This window comes from Eurosta solidaginis, chromosome 2 (genome assembly GCF_040869045.1).
Source record: "Eurosta solidaginis isolate ZX-2024a chromosome 2, ASM4086904v1, whole genome shotgun sequence".
Taxonomy (NCBI): Eukaryota; Metazoa; Arthropoda; class Insecta; order Diptera; family Tephritidae; genus Eurosta; species Eurosta solidaginis.
This window is the reverse complement of record NC_090320.1, coordinates 194,964,050-194,985,272: the sequence shown is the minus strand read 5'-3', so window position 1 is coordinate 194,985,272 and position 21,223 is coordinate 194,964,050. Positions and strand designations below refer to the sequence as shown.

Here is a 21,223-nt window from a genome sequence, read left to right as displayed (position 1 = left end):
TTCGAATTAAACATATATATTTTCTACAAAGCAAAAACCTTTCTGAACATACTTTTTTGATAAATTTTTTTACTCAGGTTTGGCAATAAAAATCTAATCTTTTAACTCTTCAAAAATAGCTGTCATCCATGAATTCAAAAATTGCACCCACCTTAAAATATTTTCGTATCAAAAATTTGCATGACATATAAATTGTAGGTTGCCAATTATGCCCGGGATTTTAGTGCAAGTTTAAACTCCAGTTAGAGTTGACTACAGTTTAACTTTGCCATTTTGTTCGACAACATAAAATATTGCTGCTCAACTCAGCCTAAGCGGCCAAAGTAGCAGGGTTAAACTATAGTCAACTTTAACTGTAGTTTAAACTTGCACTGAAAAACCGGGTCTAAGGCATTGAGTCCCGAAAATTCCGATCCCGAATTTCAATCCCGGGATTACATTAAAAAAATCCCGGGATTTTGGGATTTTTTCGGAATTTTGTATTGCAAATTTAGATACCCTTAATTGGTGAATTTTCGTAAGTTTCAATTTGAAACGACAGGAATTCCTCTTTTTCTGGTGAAGTATAGCCTTCTTTTGACTTTTCAAATTTCAATGATCCGATTTCAAAGGTAATAGACATATTTAATAAATGTATACGTTACATAATTAATTTTGAACCAAAATTCAAAGGTGTCAGTCATTGTGAATCAAACTAAGTGTGATATCTTCTGCATAGACGTCAAAACTCCAAAGTAATTGGATCACCTGATTTGTAATTGACTATCGCTGTCTAATTCTGTATCTCTTTCTGTCACCCGCTGAAGATAGCCGGCCCTATGCGCCGCGATATAGAACACCCTGTCAAAACGCTAAAAAGTAGCCATATTGAACATCCTGTCGGGCAGTTGACAGATAAGATATCACACTTAGTTTGATTCACAATGGTGTCAGTCTCTGGATGAACCCGAAAAGTACTGGGATCTCGGGATTGCCATTTTCAATCCCAGGATTTCAAAAGATCTTTTGGATGCAATGCTTTAGCTGCCATATTTAGAATATTGTAATAATTGAAGAAATTATTGAAGATTTAAAACTTCCAAGATTTAACGCTAAAACCGACAGTAACAAAACAAATGCCAAATAAATAAATATTTTTCGTCATTTCAGTTGTTTTACTCATTTAAATTAAAAACTTTATATTCAAAACAATTTTTTTCGGGCTATAAAATTGATTTGGGAAGAGCAAATTCAATATTTAGTACTTTTGAAAAATAGTTTATATTCTTTATACAAGTCTTTGACACAAGTCGCTACATAGAGCTGCCAGGTAAATGTAAGTGCACGTGTGTCTACAAAGAAATCCTCTCAGATGCGTGAATTCATCTTGCCATATGGTGCAGGAGCATGGCTCATGACAACATCAGATGAGGCGGCTCTGAACGCGTTCGAAAGAAAAGTTCTTCGAAAGGTTTATGGGACTCTACGCGTCGGCCAAGGCTCTCATTCCGCTGGAAGCACCAACCTGATTTAAATCCTCTTGGCTAGACCAATTGGCGCCAGTGCCCAACGGAGAAGCGACTGGACCCCATAGTAAAATATCGGCTTAACAATTGCCGTAACCACCCAATGATAGAGTTTGACTGATAGGTCCAACGTGCACCCTAGCATGCTTTTGCATGTGCCAAGGAGGCTTTCTTCGCTATCTTTCCCGCATGGAGTTTCCAAGAAAAGTTACTATATAGTATTTTCCTAGATATTCTATGCTGTACTTTTCTTGTGAGGTTACCACCTAAGCATAAACATAGTCCAAAAAAGGACCTTATATTTCCTAGTAAATAATTCTGAATAGGGGATTTCCTCGTAGACGGCTAACCCGACTCCAGATGCCTGGGCATGTACATCCCGAAGCGCCTAGTCCACCAAAAATCTGATTGTTGGCAGACATATGCCGTTGAACGTCATCTGCGTATGCCGTAAGTTTGGCTGGTACTAGTCTGGGATACATTTTCGGTTTTTTGGAAATGTCTTTGGACAGAAATAAAATGTTTCGTTTTCGTTTCATGGCTCCCTAGCGCGTCTTTTGCACCTCCCTTTATATTTTGGACGTGTTTTAGCAATTGTGAGATAAATTTAAGAGCTACCACGAATTTGCCGTGCAGCAGAATGTCAAGTCAAAAAAAAACTAGCATTGATTTCGATTAACTGACATCTTGTTGTACCAAGTTCCGCCAGGAAAAGACGCGTTGTTTAACACAATCATGTGCATTATGAGTATATTGCACGTTTTTTTTATGGAGAATAGCCATCTTCCAACTTTTGTTGCAAGCAAAGCATAGGAAAAAAAATTTGACACTTGCTTTGGCTAAGTAATGTTGGCAGATCCCGTGATTTTTGAGGAACAATGTTATCTGTGCTTGTGACCTCTCAGTCACAGCGTATTTTATCCGTGACTGTGACTGTGACATAGGAAGAGGAAGAGCTACCCTTCAAGACGGTGGTTGGTGATAGTTCACGCACACATTCAAAGCCTTTTTTGCTCTCCACTAACACATGTAACATTTGATACTGTCATCAAAATGACAGTGTCATATTTAATAAACTAAAAAATGCAAAAGGATTGGTTGGAACTGTATCATTGTCATAGATTAGATTGATACGAATCTTTTGGTTACGCTCTCATATTTTTGCTCTCACGAGGGATTTATCTTCTAGTTGTTGCTGGCAACAATCACAGATAAATCCCTCGCGCCAGCTGAAGCGGGTGCCAGAACAAAAAATGTGCCAGTCAAAACGAAAAACGGCCCAAAAATTTCGGTAAACTTTAGTTTGACCTACAACTGTAGAATAGCGTTCAAAAATTATGAGAAAAAGGATAAAAATACTTAATTTAGTCTATATATTATTAGTTCGAAGGCGGAGGGTAAATATTATTTCCCATTCAAAAATTATCACTAAAAACAGGTTTTGTAAATATGAACTCCCGATGCAACCACTCCATTTTGATCACAGAACCTGGAACGCCAGACATGTAGGATAAACCCTATCCATTAAATAATGTTAACTGTTATATCATAGGTCCGATTTACTGAAATTTCAAAAGAATATATGGTTTTCACTGCGAGTTAAATGCGTTACAATATTTGACTAAGTAATTTAATTGAAATGTAAATTTTACTTAGATTTGTTTATATTTAACTCTAACTAGTCGTATTATTGTAAAATAAGTTTAAAGAAATAAATATTTTACAACTATCATTTTATTAGATGATTGAAACTATAATCGCTGAAATTTATGTCAAAAATCCCCATTTTCAGATCTATTCATTTTTGTTTGGAGTGGGGTCATTGATAAATGTTATAAAAAATGTGCATTTTGACAGCGCTCTCTCGAAACAAAGAGTTGCAAATCCATTCATCTATGTCATTGTGGTCTGCAATCAAGAGCAAACAAAAGGCGGCACGTCCGACGAGAGCCAGAATAACAAATTGACACTTGCATTGAATCATGGCGGAACGATACAAGGTGGCAGCATGGTGACATACCTACATACATAAATAAGAATTCCATGTACTTTGTTTTTGTAAATTCGATGGACCAATGTCAAAATCGTACTGCGCCGGAAGTTGATGTATCAAATCAAATAAAAAAAGGTTATAATCAGCTGTTCGATACGGCCACCTTGTATAGTTCCGCCATGCATTGAATTGAGCAGTGCTACGAGCAGCTGTTGACACCTGCAACCATTGCCATAGATGAATGGATTTGCAACTCTTTGTTTCGAGAGAGCGCTGTCAAAATGCACATTTTTTATAACATTTATCAATGATGCCACTCCAAACAAAAATTAATAGATCTGAAAATGGGGATTTTTGACATACATTTCGGCGATTATAGTTTCAATAATTTAATAAAATGATAGTCGTAAAATGTTTATTTCCTTAAAGTTATTTTACAATAATACGACTAGTTAGAGTTAAATATAAACAAATCTAAGTAAAATTTACATTTCGATTAAATTAATTAGTCAAATATTGTAACGCATTTAACTCGCAGTAAAACCATATATTCTTTTGAAATTGCAGTAAATCGGACCTATGATATAATAGTTAACATTATTTAATGGATAGGGCTTATCCTACATGTCTGGCGTTCCAGGTTCTGTGATCAAAATGGACTGGTTGCATCGGAAGTTCATATTTACAAAACCTATTTTTAGAGATAACTTTTGAATGGAAAATAATATTTACCCTCCGCCTTCGAACTAATAATACTTACACTAAAACAAGTATTTTAATCCTTTTTTCCATAATTTTTGAACGCTATTCTACAGTTGTAGGTCAAACTAAAATTTACCAAAATTTTTGCCACGTTTTTCGTTTTGGTTGGCACATTTTTTGTTCTGGCACCCGCTTCAGCTGGCGCGAGGGATTTATCTGTGATTGTTGCCAGCAACAACTAGAAGATAAATCCCTCGTGAGAGCGAAAATATGAGAGCGTAAACAAAAGATTCGTATCAATCTAATCTATGCCATTGCTAAGTACTTTATGCAAATTTAGAATGTTATGCTGGATTTGTTATATAGTTTCTCTGATGATGAATTGCAGCGTGAAGCCAAACCGGAGGGGTGGAACGATTATATTAATGGTATTGTAAAGTCGGCACGTGTGTTGCAAGTCGTTTGCCTGAACCATAGTGTACCTATACCAAGTGTGTTCACTACGTGATAAACGTCAAAACTACAAACAGCCTCGCTCACCTGATGGAAATCTCAGGTCTAGAGTCGCATTTTTAGTCTCAACGACAACATTTTTGACTACCAATCGTATGGACTTTTTCAATTTTTCAATCATTCGGAGCATTCGGTAATGGTATCCATTTTGAATTCGCTGTCATTCCGAATCCAGCGAGTGCCTGTCAGAATGCTTGACAGATAAGTCAACACACTTGTACTTGAACAACAACATTGTATGCCCTATGATGAAATGGATTGGTTGACAGCAGAGCGTAAGTACACGTAAACAATTTAATATAAAAATATTGGCTTTTTCATTGCGATTTTATTTGGTACTAGAATTATATCAAACTTTCTGATGTTTTGTGCTGGAAAGACGCCTTGCTCAGCTACAATATGTTGAAAAGCTGGAGAAGATAATACGATTTCTTATAAAAGAACACGCCTTAACACTTGAAGATTTGGATACAGTCCCTGCAAAAACGCTCTCGTCATTCCACGTCATTTGACTAGTCATTTGACAGTCATAGGTTATTTTCATAATCACATTTGCTTGGGCGCGGGTAAGTTTTGTGACCTAATTTTTTGTAGGGGTATGGCGTGCACAGAGTGGCAAACATGAGGCAATTGTTAAGAATGTACATGACCTTTTGGCGAAATTAGCTTGGGATTTTACGTCCGAACAATTAGATCATCTGTTTGAATCATTCCAGGTAGATACAAACTTTCAACATATATGAATACAAAATTAATATTAATTGATAATAAGAATACTCATAAAATTTTCACTATGTTTTCTAGCCTATACTAGTATGACGGGCGCTAATAAGCGTCAGCGTGAACGGCTTTTCAAACTAATAAGGCGCCTTGCCGAGGACGATAAGAATGGTTTAAAGGCTAAAAAAGTGTTAAAGCTTTTTTGAACGTTTGCGCATAGCCAGGAAATACCGCCAGAAGTATTAGGTCAAGCATTACCAGCGTTTAATATGCGAAATTTGTTGCTTGTATGTTTAATCGCCCAGTCATGCTGCGCGCACTCAACAAACACTTAATCACCAACAAGTAATTGAACGTTTGCCAAATGATTATACTTTCATCATACTTGGTACGAACAGTTTAACTGCATATATGGATAAAATTCGCAACATGATTGCTGAAATGCCGAATGTTGAGCGGAACACTTTATGTATTGATGGACGTTATCCGCATAATATGCAATGAGCGTTTCGATTTTCTCAAGTTGTTGTTAAAGGATGGGCACCTATGGTTGTGCGCCGAACAAGTAAGATATTATTGCAATAGTTTTTCATCTATTAATAAAGGGGTTGTCAGTTATTAATTTTAAGATTTGGGTTGGTGTTGTTGTAGCAGGTTGTTGTTATTGTAGAGTACTCGTTATTTATAATTTGTAAAAACTATTGTATATATAATGAAAGGAATTAAATGTTTAATTTTCGCTTTAAGGTACATGATAAGGAGGTCAAGGAGGTGGATAATTGGGGGGGTTCACCGTCTTTTAAAACCCAATAAATCGCAACATCTGGACAAATATACATCAGCTGCTGGAAATCACGTCCATTCCGGCAGCACTAATAATCAATTCCTGTGACTCGGCATCAAAGTCAATCCCGACAACTGATTTAATAATATATACATATTTTATAATATAATTTTGTGCAATTTGTATGATTCTGTAATTTATCTATAACCCGAAACTATATTTAATCTGATTAATTGTTAAATTTGTAGACTATTAAATAAATAAATAAGTGGTAATTTTAAAACCCAATTTTTTGTTATCAAATTCTTTTTATTTTATCATAGTCAGCCTTTAGTTCAATTAACATTTAAATACAGGTACCAAAAATATTTTATGAAATAAAACTACAAAAATTGTATATATTCGTACATACAGAAAAAAAATTAAATATAAATACATATTCAATCAATCTTAGTAAAATATTTTTTTTGGATGCGTTTAATTTAAAAATGTTATGCAAAACTTTGATTACTGTTTAAGAAGATAAGCATCTCAGTTTTTTTTCACTCAGTCGTGAGCGACGGTCACTAACTATTTGGCCTGCTTTCGAAAAAACTCTTTCACATGGAACAGAGGATGCTAGTCCACATAAATATTTCTTTGCCAAATCTGCTAGCTTAGGGTATTTATATTTATTTTCGCGCCACCACTGAAATGAATTGTTTGTTCTGGAAACTATTCCATCCTCTAAATACCGCTGCATTTCAATGATGCTTTTTGCTTCAGCACTACCTTTCGGTCTATTTTGGTTGGCACATTGATCGAAAGAGCTCCAAATGGAAAGAAAATATTCTGCAGGTTCGTCTACACTCTCAGACGAGGGAGCCGATTCTGCCCTATACAGTTCCATAAGATTACTTTTCACAATTTTTTTACAATTTTCTGCAGCTAATTCATCCGTCAATGCTAATAATTTAAACCTAGGATCCAAAAATGTAGCTACATAAAATGTGTTGCTTTTTTGGATATTGCGCAATCGTTCCCGAATAGCATTTACAAAAATGTCTATAACCTTGCGCACAGGATCGGGCCAAACTTTTGTTAGCAAATGCCTGTAAACGTCCTGAAGACCATTTGTAATTGGTATTACCAGGGATCCCGTACAATACGTTTCGCCACTTATGGTTACTGTAGCGTCTTTGAATGGTTGACATATTATACATAAATCTTTGACTATTTGCCATTCTTCACTGGACAAGGTTAAAAGGCTCCTGTTTAAAATAACTAGCGTACATTTTACTGCTTCCTCAAGCGCAGCAAATCGTCCCATCATTGCAAGAGTAGAGTTCCACCTAGTCTCAACTTGTTGAATCAGCTTCAACGGGTCCCTGCCACTGTTTCGTTGATAGCTCAGAAAAGCTTCGTTGGCTGAAGAACTTTTCTTAAAATAGGTAACTATACCTTTGATCTTATCGATTATTTCAGCAACTTCCGTTACACGCAAGCCATCTTTAACAATCAAATTCATTGTATGAGCCATACATCCAAAATGTTTCCAATTCAACTTTGTTGTAAGGGCACATTTTATGTTACTGGCGTTATCGGAAACAGAAAGCAAAATTTTTCTTTCTACATTCCAGTCACAGACAATCTTGTATATCGCGTTAGCTAAGTTTTCGGCCGTATGGTTAATATTGAGCTCTGAAGCCGACAATAGTATGGATTTCAGCTCAAACTCCGGTGATACAAAATGCGCTGTCACAGCAATGAAGGTACAAACATTTCTTGAAGTCCAACAATCCGTTGTAATACAAAATTGGTTGCCGTCTTGTATCATTCCTTGCATTTTATGTCTGCACTCTTCGTACAAAGCAGGAATCATGGTTTTGGAAACTACCCGTCTGCTTGGGAGTACGTACATAGGATTCAAAGATTTCACAAATTCCCTGAACCCTCTATCGTCTACAACGCTGAATGGCTGTAAGTCTATAGTAAATAACTGCAGAAGCTTGATATTCAAACCCTCTTTTGAAATTGGGCGATAATTTTTATAATTTTGCATTGTGTCATCCGTTTTGGTGCTGCACTGGAAGTTAATGGCTGCTCTTCGGTGATATCAATTTCGATAGGTTGAGGTTTATCCTGCAAATGGAAATGCATACATACACAGGGACACTAACAAAGCTTGGAAGTCGTTAAAATTTACCACAAGCTCTTCCAGTTGTACGGTCGGATGCCTCCGAATCATATGTCTCTTCAAATTACTTGTCGATGTTTTACAAGATATTTTGGTTTTGCCAATATTGCATGTGGCAAAAGAATGATCCACCTTTTCAAAAAACTGCCATAGGAAACTGGTTTTGGATTTTTTTAACGACATGTTTTATAAATAATAAATTTTTATAAAACTTTAAGCTTAAAGTGATACACTCCAAATCGCCCCAGTCCAGTCAATACGAGAATATTCAAAATGAAACGATTTTCAGAACGTAAGTAACAGACGTATTCACATCAATAGAAACCGTATTCAAAACGGAATGCAAAAAAAATATCCATTCTAAATACATATACATGCATGAGAGCGACTGCGCCATCTGCTGCTAATTAGTTGTAGCGCGATTCACAGACTCGTTGACTCATGTGATTGAGATTATCATTAAACGTGATTGTGAACGAAGTGCAGATGCTATCACAGTCAGTCAGTCACGGCTATTCCTCAGAAGCAGTCACAGCGTTCAGCTGTGATCATTCAGTACCTGTGACAAAATCACAGGTACACGGATATTTGCCAACTCTGTGGCTAAGGGTGTTGGCATATTTTGCAAGTGAAATTATTATTCCCAGTCCTTGGCAACTTTTATAACATTTCTCACGGTTAAAAACTGCAATTTAACATATGAATAGCACACAAAATATGTTGGGAATTATATTTATTGTATAGTGAGAATACTTATAACAGTAATTCGCAAAATTTTGTACGTGAATGCGCAAGGCGAAATAAACTTCAATTGCCAAGTCTGAAGTTCCTTGATATTTACAAACGCAACATCTTGCGTGATTTTGGTGATGTTACTGGCATGCATAAGAAAGCGTTGAACGCATCTATATGAAAAACTTCAATGTCTCGGCAATTTACATGCCAGTAAGAGCCACGTCACATAAGAAGTTTTTAATACAGACGCATTTAATGAAATTTTTCCCACTCGTTGGTACTTTTTTAACATTTTTCACAGTTAAAAACTGCAACTTAACAAATGAATACGACCCAAAATATGAAAGTAAATATTTATTGCTTGTATAGATAGATAGATAGATGTTGTGAGGTTAAGCACTGCGATCTATTGGTCTATTGTGCCCTCCTTCTCGTTACAACACTTCATCCAGCCGAGTTCTCTGAGAAAATCCAGAATGGTTATCGGCTTCAGAGAGTGTACGTGACTATTTTCTAGTTTGGATGATCCTAGGATCCTAAGTCTTCGTCTCGCGACTGCCTCACATTCCTTCAGGATGTGTTCTGCAGACTCATCTTCGACATCACAGAATCGACAGAGGCTACTAGCTGATATGCCCTATTTATGCATATGGCTCTTTAGCCTACAGTGACCTGTGAGTATACCTTTTAAAATCCTACAGCTACTTTTTGGGAGGTTAATCATAGCCTTATATCGCTTCGAGTTGTACCCTCCTATTAGTGCCTTTGCCTGCCGAAGTCCTGGACTTTCGCGCCAGTGTTGTTCTCTAAGACACGCCTCCTTTTGTCTAAAGTCCTCCCTTATTGTATGTGACCCTATTGGCACCATAGGCAAGGGTCCTATTGGCTTTCCGGCCGCTGCCAACCTGGAAAGCTCGTCCTCTCGCTCGTTACCATCTACTCCTCTGTGTCCAGGTACCCATGCCAGAAGGATGGTGTTATTGACTCCTAGATTGTTTAACCTCTCCACGCATTCAAGGACCGTTGATGATTTAATCTCAACTGAAGATAATGCCTTGAGTGCAGCTTGACTGTCACTGAGTATAGCGATTTTCTCGTTGGTATATCCCCGCTGTTAGTTTATCTCTGCACACCGGCTTATGGCGACAATTTCGGCTTGGAAGATGCTCGGATATTTTCCGAGTGGTAGGGATATTTTGGTTCGGGGGCCGAAGATCCCGGCTCCTATGCCCTCCGGTGTCTTCGAGCCATCGGTGTACCATATTATAGTGTATTCCTGGTGAAGCGCTTCAATCCTGGAGGTGTCCCGCGTACATTTGTTCCCCAGCTCTATTTTGAAGCGCTTCTCAAACTTAATTATCTTCCTCGCATCATCTCTGCGAATTTGGATGAGTGGAATCTGCTCCTGCAGCTTCGCCATGCTCCGTTACTGTATCACTTTGCCTCTTCCACATCCCTCTTTAGCTATGTTTACTAAAGTACTCCTGGATGCCTGCTCAGTTATTATATGTAGAGGCGTTAACTCAAGAAGCACTTCTATTGCTGCCGTCGGGCATGTTCGCATGGCTCCCGTAATGCAGACACACGCTAAGCGTTGAAGCTTCGTGAGCGATTTTTTTACGGTCACCATGGTTGTGCTTGATGCCCACGCAACTGCTCCGTACACTATGATAGGTCTCACTATCATAGTGTACATCCATCTTAGGATCTTTGGGCTGCATCCCCAGGATCTTCCTGCAATACGTCTGCACACCGTTATTGCTCTTGTGGCCTTTGATATGGTGTTGTCAACGTGTTTCTTCCATAAGAGCTTAGAGTCAAACGTGACTCCCATTTGCCTAATCCCTTCCAGTTTTCTTCTCCTGGTGAAGGGCACAATGGATGTCTTGTTAGGGTTGATGCTTAGCCCCACCTCAGTACACCATTCTTTCGTTAACCTCAATACCCTTTGCATTATGTCGCAAAGGGTGCTCTCAAATTTGCCCCTTACAATGATAACAATATCATCCGCGTACCCCGTTTCCGTTGTCTGAGAGCCTCTGTAGAAGTTCATCTACTACCAGGCTCCACAGTAGGGGAGACAGGACGCCCCCTTGTGGACATCCTTTCGTTGTTTTAATCTCTACTGTTCCGTCCCCACTTGAGGTTTCGGCAATCCTCGTACGCAATAATGCATTTATCCACATACGGATTGGACGTTGTATCTCTCTTCTCTCGAGTACCCGATTCACACTTTCGTGTGTTGTGTTGTCGAAAGCCCCCTCTATGTCCAAAAATGCGCATAGAGTTATCTCCACGCACTCGAACGCACTTTGGATTTCTGTGGACAGCTGATACAGTGCAGTTTCTGTCGACCTGTCTGTTCTGTATGCATGCTGATCTTTATGTAGTGGCACTCTATCGAGAGCCTTTGATCTAATCTCGTGGTCTACAATCTTCTCCATTGGTTTGAGAGCAAAGGATGTCAGGCTTATAGGCCTAAAAGACTTAGGATTGGAGTAGTCCTTTTTAGCCACCTTAGGTATAAAGACCACTTTTGCTGTTCTCCACACCGTCGGGATGCATGCCAATGCGAGACTATCTCTCATAATCCTGACCAGGTGTGGGATCAATTCCTCGCCCTGGCTGGATATATACCATCATTTCCCGGAGATTTGTAGCTCTGGAAAGACTTTACTGCCCACTTAACTGTGCCATCGTTGAAGAGTTCTTTGGCAAGGTTCCAATCTGTGGGTGTCGGTCTTTCTTCTTCAGCCTCCTCCGTTGAGGTATCCGAGGATGCGCCCGGGAAATGCGCTGCAAGCAGGGCACGTGCTCTTTCTTCCTCAGTCCTTGAGTAGGTTCCATCAGGGAGCTTAATCGATAGTCGTGTCTCCCTTTGGTCCTTGGCTAGGGCTTTGTGAAGCGTTGCCGCCTCTGGAACCTCCGAAATACCCTCGCAAAATTTTCTGAAGCTGTTTCTTTTAGCTTTTCTAATCTCTTTGTTATATGTTGTTAGATTCGCTGTGTATTGCTCCCAGTTTCCCGTGCGCCACGTTTGGTTGAAGAGTTTGCGCACGGTTTTCCTCATTTCCGAGAGTTTCCTCGACCACCAGGGGGTTTTATTTCCTGGGCCCTTGGATTCTCGACAGCTAGAGTTAAACGCTTCAATAATGACACGGTTGAAGTTATTAACTCTGGTCTCTAATTCCATATAACTTGTTCCTCTGTTCCTTGCTTGTATAGTGAGAATGCTTGTAAAAGTGCTTCGCGAAATTTTGTACGTGAATGGGCAAGGCGAAATAAACTTTAATTGCGAAGTCGGAAGTTTCTGAGCGTGATTATGGCAATTGTTAGATTGAGTTAAACGCATCTATATGAAAAACAGCTTATATGACGGGGCTTGAAAAACTTCAATATGTCTTGGCTATTATGCAAAATGAGAAGATTGCTTGTTATTAAAAGGCCCGACACATAAGAAGTTTTTCATAGAGATGCGTTTTACTCAATCTTATGCATTATGAGTATATTACATATGTATGGGGATCGTCAAATAGGTTATACTTATGTGTTCTAGCCTCAACGGTGTGGCATACTAAAGGCTCCATTACTGATACTTAGCATAGACTTGACTTGGCTTGCGAACTGTCACTTACAGTTCTGTTAAATGAACATTGCATGTTAGTTATTACTCAAAACTTAACTTGACTTAGAAGTCTGTTGAATTTTGATTTTCTATGTAAGTTCTAAGTGACGTTTACATTTTGAGATGCCACTTGTTTGTTTCCATTTCATTTTGACATTTTGTCATACAAATTGACATTTATTTAAAAATAAATTTCAACGCTGATTATGATGCCAGATTTTATGCGCCAAGTGGAGTATAATCGTGGCTAAGTTGCCAAGTTTACGCCAAGTCAAGTCAAGTCTATGCTAAGTATCAGTAATGGGGGCTTAAAGCAACTGCATGAAAAAATGCATAGTGCTGCGGCCTTTAAGGAGAACGGCAGATCGAGCGTCACTGGCGCCCTCTGACATGAAACAGGACATTCCTGTAAACAAAACAGCTGTCAAGTCCATTGTGAATTGCAATTGTGCCAATAAAGTTTTTATAAAAAATGTTCATTAATATAAGTTGTGGCATTGTTTACTATATAGTTTGGCAGCTTAAATAGAGCTTATGTTCATTGTACAGGTCTACAAGTAGGATATGTAGCAGCACGCACATACACAGCCACGCTCACCTGATAAAATGCTTGTTCTTGTTCGTTTTTTTTGTGGATGCTATTTGGCACTGTTGTACTTCTTAGAACCAAAAAAAGTTTAGTAGCTGCTATCGAAAAGTGCTTAAAATTATTTTTTCTTATATTACAAAGAAATATACTTATTTACTTTCAAACGAGCACTTAATTACATCTCTCTTTAATAACCATATATTTTGGACAATTTTAATTAACAAATTGTGATACTTTATTACCGGGGACGTTGCTAAAACACGACCAAAACCGTCGGGGGAGGTATTAATAGACGCGTTTTTGCCTCGCTTCCAATAATTCGAATACTTTTTCTCTTCGGACTATTGACAACAGGACAAAACGCGTCTATTCATTTTTCTTTCCGCTTTTTTGGACGGGTTATTGCAGTCGACCTCGGTTTCAAACTGTTTTTCGCGGAGAACTTTTGAACGGGTAGAAAAACTTAACTCCCGTGTTTGTATTCTTAATACTGAAATAACTAATCGTCCTCAGATACCCCAATTGAAGACTTTTTTATAATTTTCTGAAGGACCCATATGGGTGCACTTAAAATTTCCTACTAAATTCGTTCAAAAAAATTTACCATCACAGCAACCCATATCTGATATTCCGATCCCATTTTTGCTTCCCTGTGTCGCTTTCGACGAAGCAACCCCGGTAATTTTGACACTTCGTTCAGTGTCAAAACTCATGTTCCACGCAGGTTCCACTGGGTTCCACGCTAGTTTGACACTGACCGAAATGTCAAACTGCCGTGTGTTAGAAAGGGAAAGAAATTGTTTCCCTCTCATACATATCATACTTGTAAACCTGTACAATGCTTATGTTGCGAGTAGAGTGGAAGGCAGTGGACTAGGCAGTCGAATGTCATATAATGAAGGAATTGATGTTCGGAGTTTTTTCAAAATTTGATCGAAATCCTGAATCACAAAAGGGACTGCAGTTAAGTACGAAAATGAAAAAATCTAGTTAAGTTTTGCTCCTTTTTTAGCAGGAGATTTTCATTTTAAAAATGTAATATAAAAACCAATGTTCATTCTATTACTCATTTTATCTATGAAGCTTCACACGCTTTATAAAACCGTGCTTTTTATTTTTACGAACTTATTCCTCAATGAAAATAAATGAAACACGTATTAATGTAATCATTAATCATGTTTCTTACTTCTTACATGTTCTTCTTAAATATTATAAATGTGTTACATGTAGCAGGACTAAAATAATATTGACAAATCTGATATGTCAAACTAATGTTATATAATAAAAATGATTTCATAAATTGCATGCATTTTATACATATGCATTATATTTTAAAATTTCGCTAACTATTCATTTTGTGCTGACTAAATTTTGCTTATGCATAACTTTCTTTGGCTATATAAGATAACCATTTCAGGGCTGTTTTCACCATCTTCGGTGAACGCTAACAAACACTTTATTTGAAAGAAATCGTTCAGTGATTCGTCAAATAAGGGTTACTTTAAAATAACGGACGCTAAAAGTTCCCCTCTCACATGAGGAAAAATTAAATACAACTATTTTTATAACATGAAGATGGATAGAAAATTTATTGGGGATTGCACTGCGACCGTTGATCTATTGTGCCCTCATCAGATTGCGTCGCGTTCCAGGAGGATATGTTCCACCGTCTCTCCTGATCAATCACGAAATCGACATGAATACAAAATTATGTTTTTCATTTAGTTGAACGGCGATAGAAATTCTTATATTTTTCAAGAAATCCAGGAAACTTCAAGAAGAACCCTAAGTTTTTAATTATTTGTTTTGCTTTGACGTTGGCGATGCGTTTCTTATCGATTGAAGCAATTAAAGCGCGTGTGTTCAAAGTCAGATGTAGACGCAACGCAAGTGCCAAAACGACTCAAAAGTCACCTTAAGCTTAGTTGCTTCACGTATTATTTATCATTATTAATTAAAAATGATGGATCTCGTAAGAAGCTAAACTTAGGCAAGATACACACGAGACATAGCTTCGTAGACGCGTACAAAATATGGAATGCAGCTACGATTTTCTACGCCTCAAGATTTCTTATGCTGTACCTAATACGCGTCTATGAAGATACGCCTCGTGTGCATCTTCCCTTAGATTATTTTCAAAGAAAAAATGCTTGGTCTTTTAAACTTTGCTAATATTCACGTACATGTCTACTACTATGGCTGTCGTTTCCATACTACTATTTCATTATTTAAAATAGAAATTAGTTCTGAAAAATGCAACCTTGTCTCATGCGTTCTCAAACACGGTTTCTACACAATGTTTTCATTTAGGACCAAAATGCATCGAAAAAAAGACCTGATCTCAAAAAAAAAGGACCAAACTTTAGATTTTTTATTGGTATACAAACAATTGGTATGTTTCAATGGTTTAATATATAAAATTTTAGTAAAGTAGAAACTTGGTTTTAATTCAAACTGCACAAACAAAAATAAAGTGCACCTTTAGGTATTATATGTTCACATTTCTCGGATTAGTCTATGTCTTTCACCAACCAAACATTGTGAACCTAGTTTTGCTTGATTGCAATGGAATAAAATGCATAACGTAGTTAGGTTTTATTAAAGACTGGTTAAAAAATTTGCGTTGTGGCAAACTCGGTAAATCTTAAATAAAACTAAGCAGTGGTGTTAATGCTATTTTTATAGATGTTTACTTTTTCCCTAACAGTTTAAACTTCATACCAGAGCCTAGATTCAGTGTGAGTTGGACCTCAGACTAAAAATCAAGCGTCTTAAAAGTTTCAACTGTGTAATAACTGAATACCGTTCGAAATATCTACCCACTAAAACAAGTCTTTTTTATGATAAGTCCCTTCCCTTTTTAATGCCTTGCCTAAATTATCTGCCGGGTGAAATGTCATTGTTCTGCTACATTTTATAGATAGAGCAATTTTCGTGGTAAGAATACCATTGAAGTGTAAATTGGTTAGGTACTTCAATTATTTTATACGATGTTTAATGATTAAGTTGAAACACGACTTTTATAGTCTTAAGATTTACCGGAAGTGCCGGCCACCATATTTATTTTCAAGGTTGCCTTCTATTTTCATATCAATAGTTTTACAATATTTACAGTAGGGTTGCTTAACTTCTAATAGCTTAAGCTACATGTACATAATGGGTTTACAGAAGTAAATTGAAAATTATGTGTGGGTAATAGATTTGCCGAAAATTTTATTAGCACTATTTTGAATTTTTGTTTCAGTGAAAAAAAATAAAAGTACCAATTCCATGCCGAACAAGAACCAAAATTGAGAAAAAGGGACCAGCGGACCATATGGGGTTGAAACGGGCCATTTTTTGTCCAAATGGACTGAGGTGGCATCCGTTTTCTCAAATGCAAGCTTCCACATCAAATACATACACATATAAGTACTTCGACATTACGAAATACATTATCGCGTTGTAAGCCAAATTATTTTTGCATAAAACCCTTTTGACCACGACAATACCACAGATTAAGTGTAAAATTTCACAAAAATAATAAATTTTTTTGAAAAATCACACCGAATAACTGCAGTCCTTGTTTACAAATTTAGAAACATTGAGAATGGCAAACACGAACGAGTATGAAATATAATGTCAAACGTATATGCGCATGGTTGTATTTCAATGCACGAAAATGCTTTAAAAACGCATGAAATTGTTAAAGTTAAAAAAAAAATGTTAAAAACTTTAATATAAATAAAAAGCTTCATTTAATAACAACAAATACGCCTTATATATTCTATTTATAGATCAATTGGTGTGGTTTATCTCACTTTAAAATTTAAGCTAAATAATCTAAAGTTTCTTTTTGAAATTGAGTCGAGAACTGTGCGTGTGAATGTGCGAATTTCACCGATCAGCTGTTAGTTGCGCTACTTGCATGGCGGATCGATACAAAGTGGCAGCATGGGACAGCTGATTATAAACTTTTTTTATTTGATTTGATACATCAACTTCCGGTGCAGTACGATTTTGACATTTATCCATCGAATTTACAAAAATAAAGTACGTGGAATTTTTTTTATGTTTGTAGGAATGTCGCCATGCTGCCACCTTGTATCGTTCCGCCATGGCTACTTGGTAAAATTTACAATGAGTTGTGGTTTGCCTACCATTATTTAAAAGAATGACGGAGCTGCTTATCGATCCGAATATACGAGTTTGGGTGTTCCTACCCATAGTACTAATTACATTTTTCGTTGGTGTAATTCGGCACTATGTTTCCATATTGATATCTTCGCAAAAGAAGGCCGAAATTACACAAATTCAGGACAGGTGAGCGTTGATATTTACAAATTCATTGGGAACGCTCTCTAATAATATAACATATTTTCGCATACATACAGTCAAGCTATGATTCGTGCCCGGCTATTACGTGAAAATGGTAAATACCTAACTGCACACTCTTTTGCCATGCGTAAGAATTTCTTTAACCACGAAGAGACGGGCTATTTCAAAACTCAAAAGCGTGCACCCGTAGCACAAAACTCCACAGCTATGTTAACAGATATGGTCAAGGGTAATTTTATTAACGTACTTCCAATGGTTATCATAGGTGGGTGGATTAATTGGATGTTTTCTGGATTTGTTACCACCAAAGTGCCCTTTCCTCTAACTCTGCGCTTTAAACCAATGTTACAACGAGGTGTTGAATTAGCTTCACTAGATGCCGCATGGGTGTCTTCTGCTTCGTGGTATTTCTTGAACGTTTTCGGCTTACGCTCTATATATGCACTTGTGTTGGGCGAAAATAATCAAGCGGATCAAACACAAGCACAAGCCGATGCTATGACTGGTGCAGCAATGACTATGCCACAGGATCCAAAAGTAGCTTTCAAGGCCGAATGGGAAGCTTTGGAAATCACTGAATATCACAGCGCATTGAAGAATGTTGAAAAAGATTTGCTACAGCATGTGATCGGGGTCGAAACAACGCTGGATAACAGCTTGCGCCAGTAACTGAAAGTATAAAAGGCGATTTTTCATTGAATGTTTTCATTTTAGTTAGTTTAAACCAAAAAAAACCGTTAAACAAAGCAGTTTTATTATACTAAAGGTGTGAATTAAAATTATACTAAAAAATAAAATAATGCAACTATAATTTAGATTAATCAGAATTGAATATAACTTGGTTGTGCACCAAAATCTCCGCTTCAAATTTCCTTTTTGATCCTTTTTTATAGAGTGTATATTGGCAATATCAATAGTATTTCTCGGTTTCAACACGTTCTGTATGCGCTTCGGACGGTTCAGCCCCTGATGCCGCCCCGCCAGGCGATAGTTGGCGATCTGTTGTAGCCGCCGACTTGGCTGGCGATGGTGGACGTGCCGCTGGAACTTTGTACTCACGTTGCTTTTTCTTTTCCGTTGGTTTGGAAATCAAACGAAACTCATTAGGCAAATCCTCTTCAGAATATAAACGATCTGTAAAATAAACGCGCCTTATGCGTACATTGGCATGTATTTGTAGACGCATTGTTTCCATGTAGTTAGTGCCATAAGCACGACGTGTAAAATCAGCTAAGTTGAAATGTATTTGATTCCAGCCTGGTGACATACCCATTGGCATAGCCGTACAGAATGGTTTCACTGATGTTTTACTTTGGAAATTGGAAACGCGGAAGCGACGCATGAAGCGTTGATCATCAAAAATCTGTAAATTTTAAAAGGAGACATTTTTGGCTCTCTTACAAAACAATCTGCTCACTTAACTTTAACTTCGAATGTAAAATACTTATGTAAGTTCTTTATAAGTAGCACTAGAAATGGTAATTTGATGCCAAAAGTCATTTTTGGATCCCGTGGTCCAGAAATGTACGTGGTGGATACATTTGAACCCATAATTTCCATAACAATGGATTTAATATCTTCATCTACGACCCGTTTTATATAACCATTTTGTATCTGAGGGGCCAAAGGGTGTTTTATTAGCAGTTTAATTTATCAAAAATTTATGAACACGGCTTACATGTGTGGACCAATATTGCAGTGGGCTGCTGCCTAGACTATAAAATACAGAGAAACATCCCTTTTGATGACGACTGCGAAACATTATCCTGGCTTATTGTGGGTAATCGAATCTTAGTTATAAATTAGATTATTATTAGAATCAAATATAATACAAAGCGATTATTGTTGTGTGTATGTTTCAGTTGCGTGATTGAAAATTTTTCTTAAATATTTGACAAAAAAAAAGTTGTATTAAAAAAAAAAAAAAAATACCACACAATGAGTATGAAAATATAAATTTTCGATATTTTATTTCATATATTGTAGTTACAGAGAATTTAAACACAAATTCTCTGGTAGTTATACAAAGTTTTACAATACCGCTTGTCAAAATGTTACGTCCGCGGTAATCCAATTGCAACTTAAATCTAATTAACCTTGCTCCAATAAGAATGCTGTAAACTTCCACTAGTTCGCTCTTCGCTGTCATTCATCAGAGTTACACTCTATTCCAATTACAAATACCAAAGCAAGGCTACCGTTATCTTGGTTTACGCTGCCAACCATTCGGTCCGCTCTCACAGCAGTCCGGGCACTCTTGCATTGCAAATAATAGCGATACTGTTATGTATTATATTTATAAAGTTGGAGATGACGTCATAACAGAGATATCAGGGTGGTCATCAATTTTATGTGCTTAACTCCTCCCCCTCTAAATGGGCAGCGTCTTCAGATTTTTTTTTACGTTTACTGTATTGGCCGGTCTTAACCATAGTATGTTCGTTTTATAGAATTGAGCCGTTGACTTTGTTGGATGACAATTTGAAAAATATGTAAGCCAGGTGTGGATGGCAAGTGTTTTGGAGTTGGGAGTTCTTTTGGAGCAAGTGACAGGAACTTAATTATACGTGGGCTATTAACTCGATTTTCCAATTACTAATTCATAATTTTGTACAAAATATTCTTTTGCAATTCTTAAGATTATAAATATATAAAAATATTGGTTCTTCAATTGAAATAAATATTTGTGAAATGCTCAGTCATAAACTTTTGCAATCAACGTTTTAAGGGTAAATCGAGTAGCGACTTTCAGTTAAATTGATGCGTATCTGAACTTGTGTTTGCAAGGTATATCTATTTTAAATTGTCCTTATGGACCACCCTTCCTGTAATAAGAACTGTAGTTCCTAAGTCCTTTTCAACAATATGTTCTTCGTAGAGGGGCGTTAACTTATTTGCAAGTCTATTGTTCATTCTCACCAAAACTTTGTCCCCTGCCTTGAATGTACGCTCTATTCTGGCTATGTTGTGGGTTTTTAATTCTAATTGTTGTGCCTTTTTTATGCGTGTCGATATTTCATTATTAATAATGTCTGTATTGGGTCTAAAGATGTCGACTGGCCTTTTATTAGTTAATGAATGTATTGTTTTATTATATTCGATTGTCGAAAGCAAAATTAAGTCCCTTGTGTCGTCAATGCTTTTTTCTAGCTTCATGCATCTAGCAATCTCTATCAAGGTACTATGAAACCTTTCCACTTGGCCATTTGAAGTGCTATGAAGAGGTGGAGCATTTACAATATCAATACCGAAACTGTTGGTCAGGAGAAATCTGACGGTATTTGAATTTAATGACTTCTCGTTGTCGCAATAAATGACTCTAGCCCTTGGGAATATATTCAAAAGTTGTATGAGTTGGGGTTTTATGTCAACAATTGTTCTGGATGTTATCGTTTGAACAACCGCGAATTTAGAAAACTTGTCCAGACATGTTAAAAAATATTTCGAGAAAATATGTCAATGTGGAGGATTTCTCCCAGGTATGAAGGGACTGGTGTTTCAGAAATTTTATGCTTACGTTGGTGACTATTATACTTTGATTTTGAACAAATTTTGCAGTTTCCG

The 21,223-nt window shown here is 37.1% G+C and overlaps 2 protein-coding genes and 1 long non-coding RNA gene across 3 annotated transcripts; 2 read left to right on the top strand and 1 right to left on the bottom strand.

Moving 5' to 3' along the window:
- The first annotated feature begins 4,939 nt into the window (after positions 1–4,939).
- LOC137242528 (uncharacterized) lies at positions 4,940–6,525 on the top strand. The gene is made up of 4 exons (XR_010950272.1): positions 4,940–4,988; positions 5,056–5,429; positions 5,518–5,998; positions 6,181–6,525. It is a non-coding gene; the product is annotated as an uncharacterized lncRNA (long non-coding RNA).
- Positions 6,526–17,421: 10,896 nt separating this feature from the next.
- EMC3 (ER membrane protein complex subunit 3) lies at positions 17,422–18,527 on the top strand. The gene is made up of 2 exons (XM_067766738.1): positions 17,422–17,644; positions 17,716–18,527. Exons 1-2 carry the CDS (start codon positions 17,496–17,498, stop codon positions 18,326–18,328), a joined length of 762 nt encoding a protein of 253 aa, XP_067622839.1. The 5' UTR covers positions 17,422–17,495; the 3' UTR covers positions 18,329–18,527.
- On the bottom strand, positions 18,349–20,903 carry LOC137240454 (cilia- and flagella-associated protein 20). Its single transcript, XM_067766739.1, has 4 exons — positions 19,700–20,903; positions 19,338–19,449; positions 19,082–19,273; positions 18,349–19,022 (listed from the first exon to the last, which is right to left on the bottom strand). Exons 2-4 carry the CDS (start codon positions 19,419–19,421, stop codon positions 18,570–18,572), a joined length of 729 nt encoding a protein of 242 aa, XP_067622840.1. The 5' UTR covers positions 19,422–19,449; positions 19,700–20,903; the 3' UTR covers positions 18,349–18,569.
- Between the last annotated feature and the right edge of the window lie 320 nt (positions 20,904–21,223).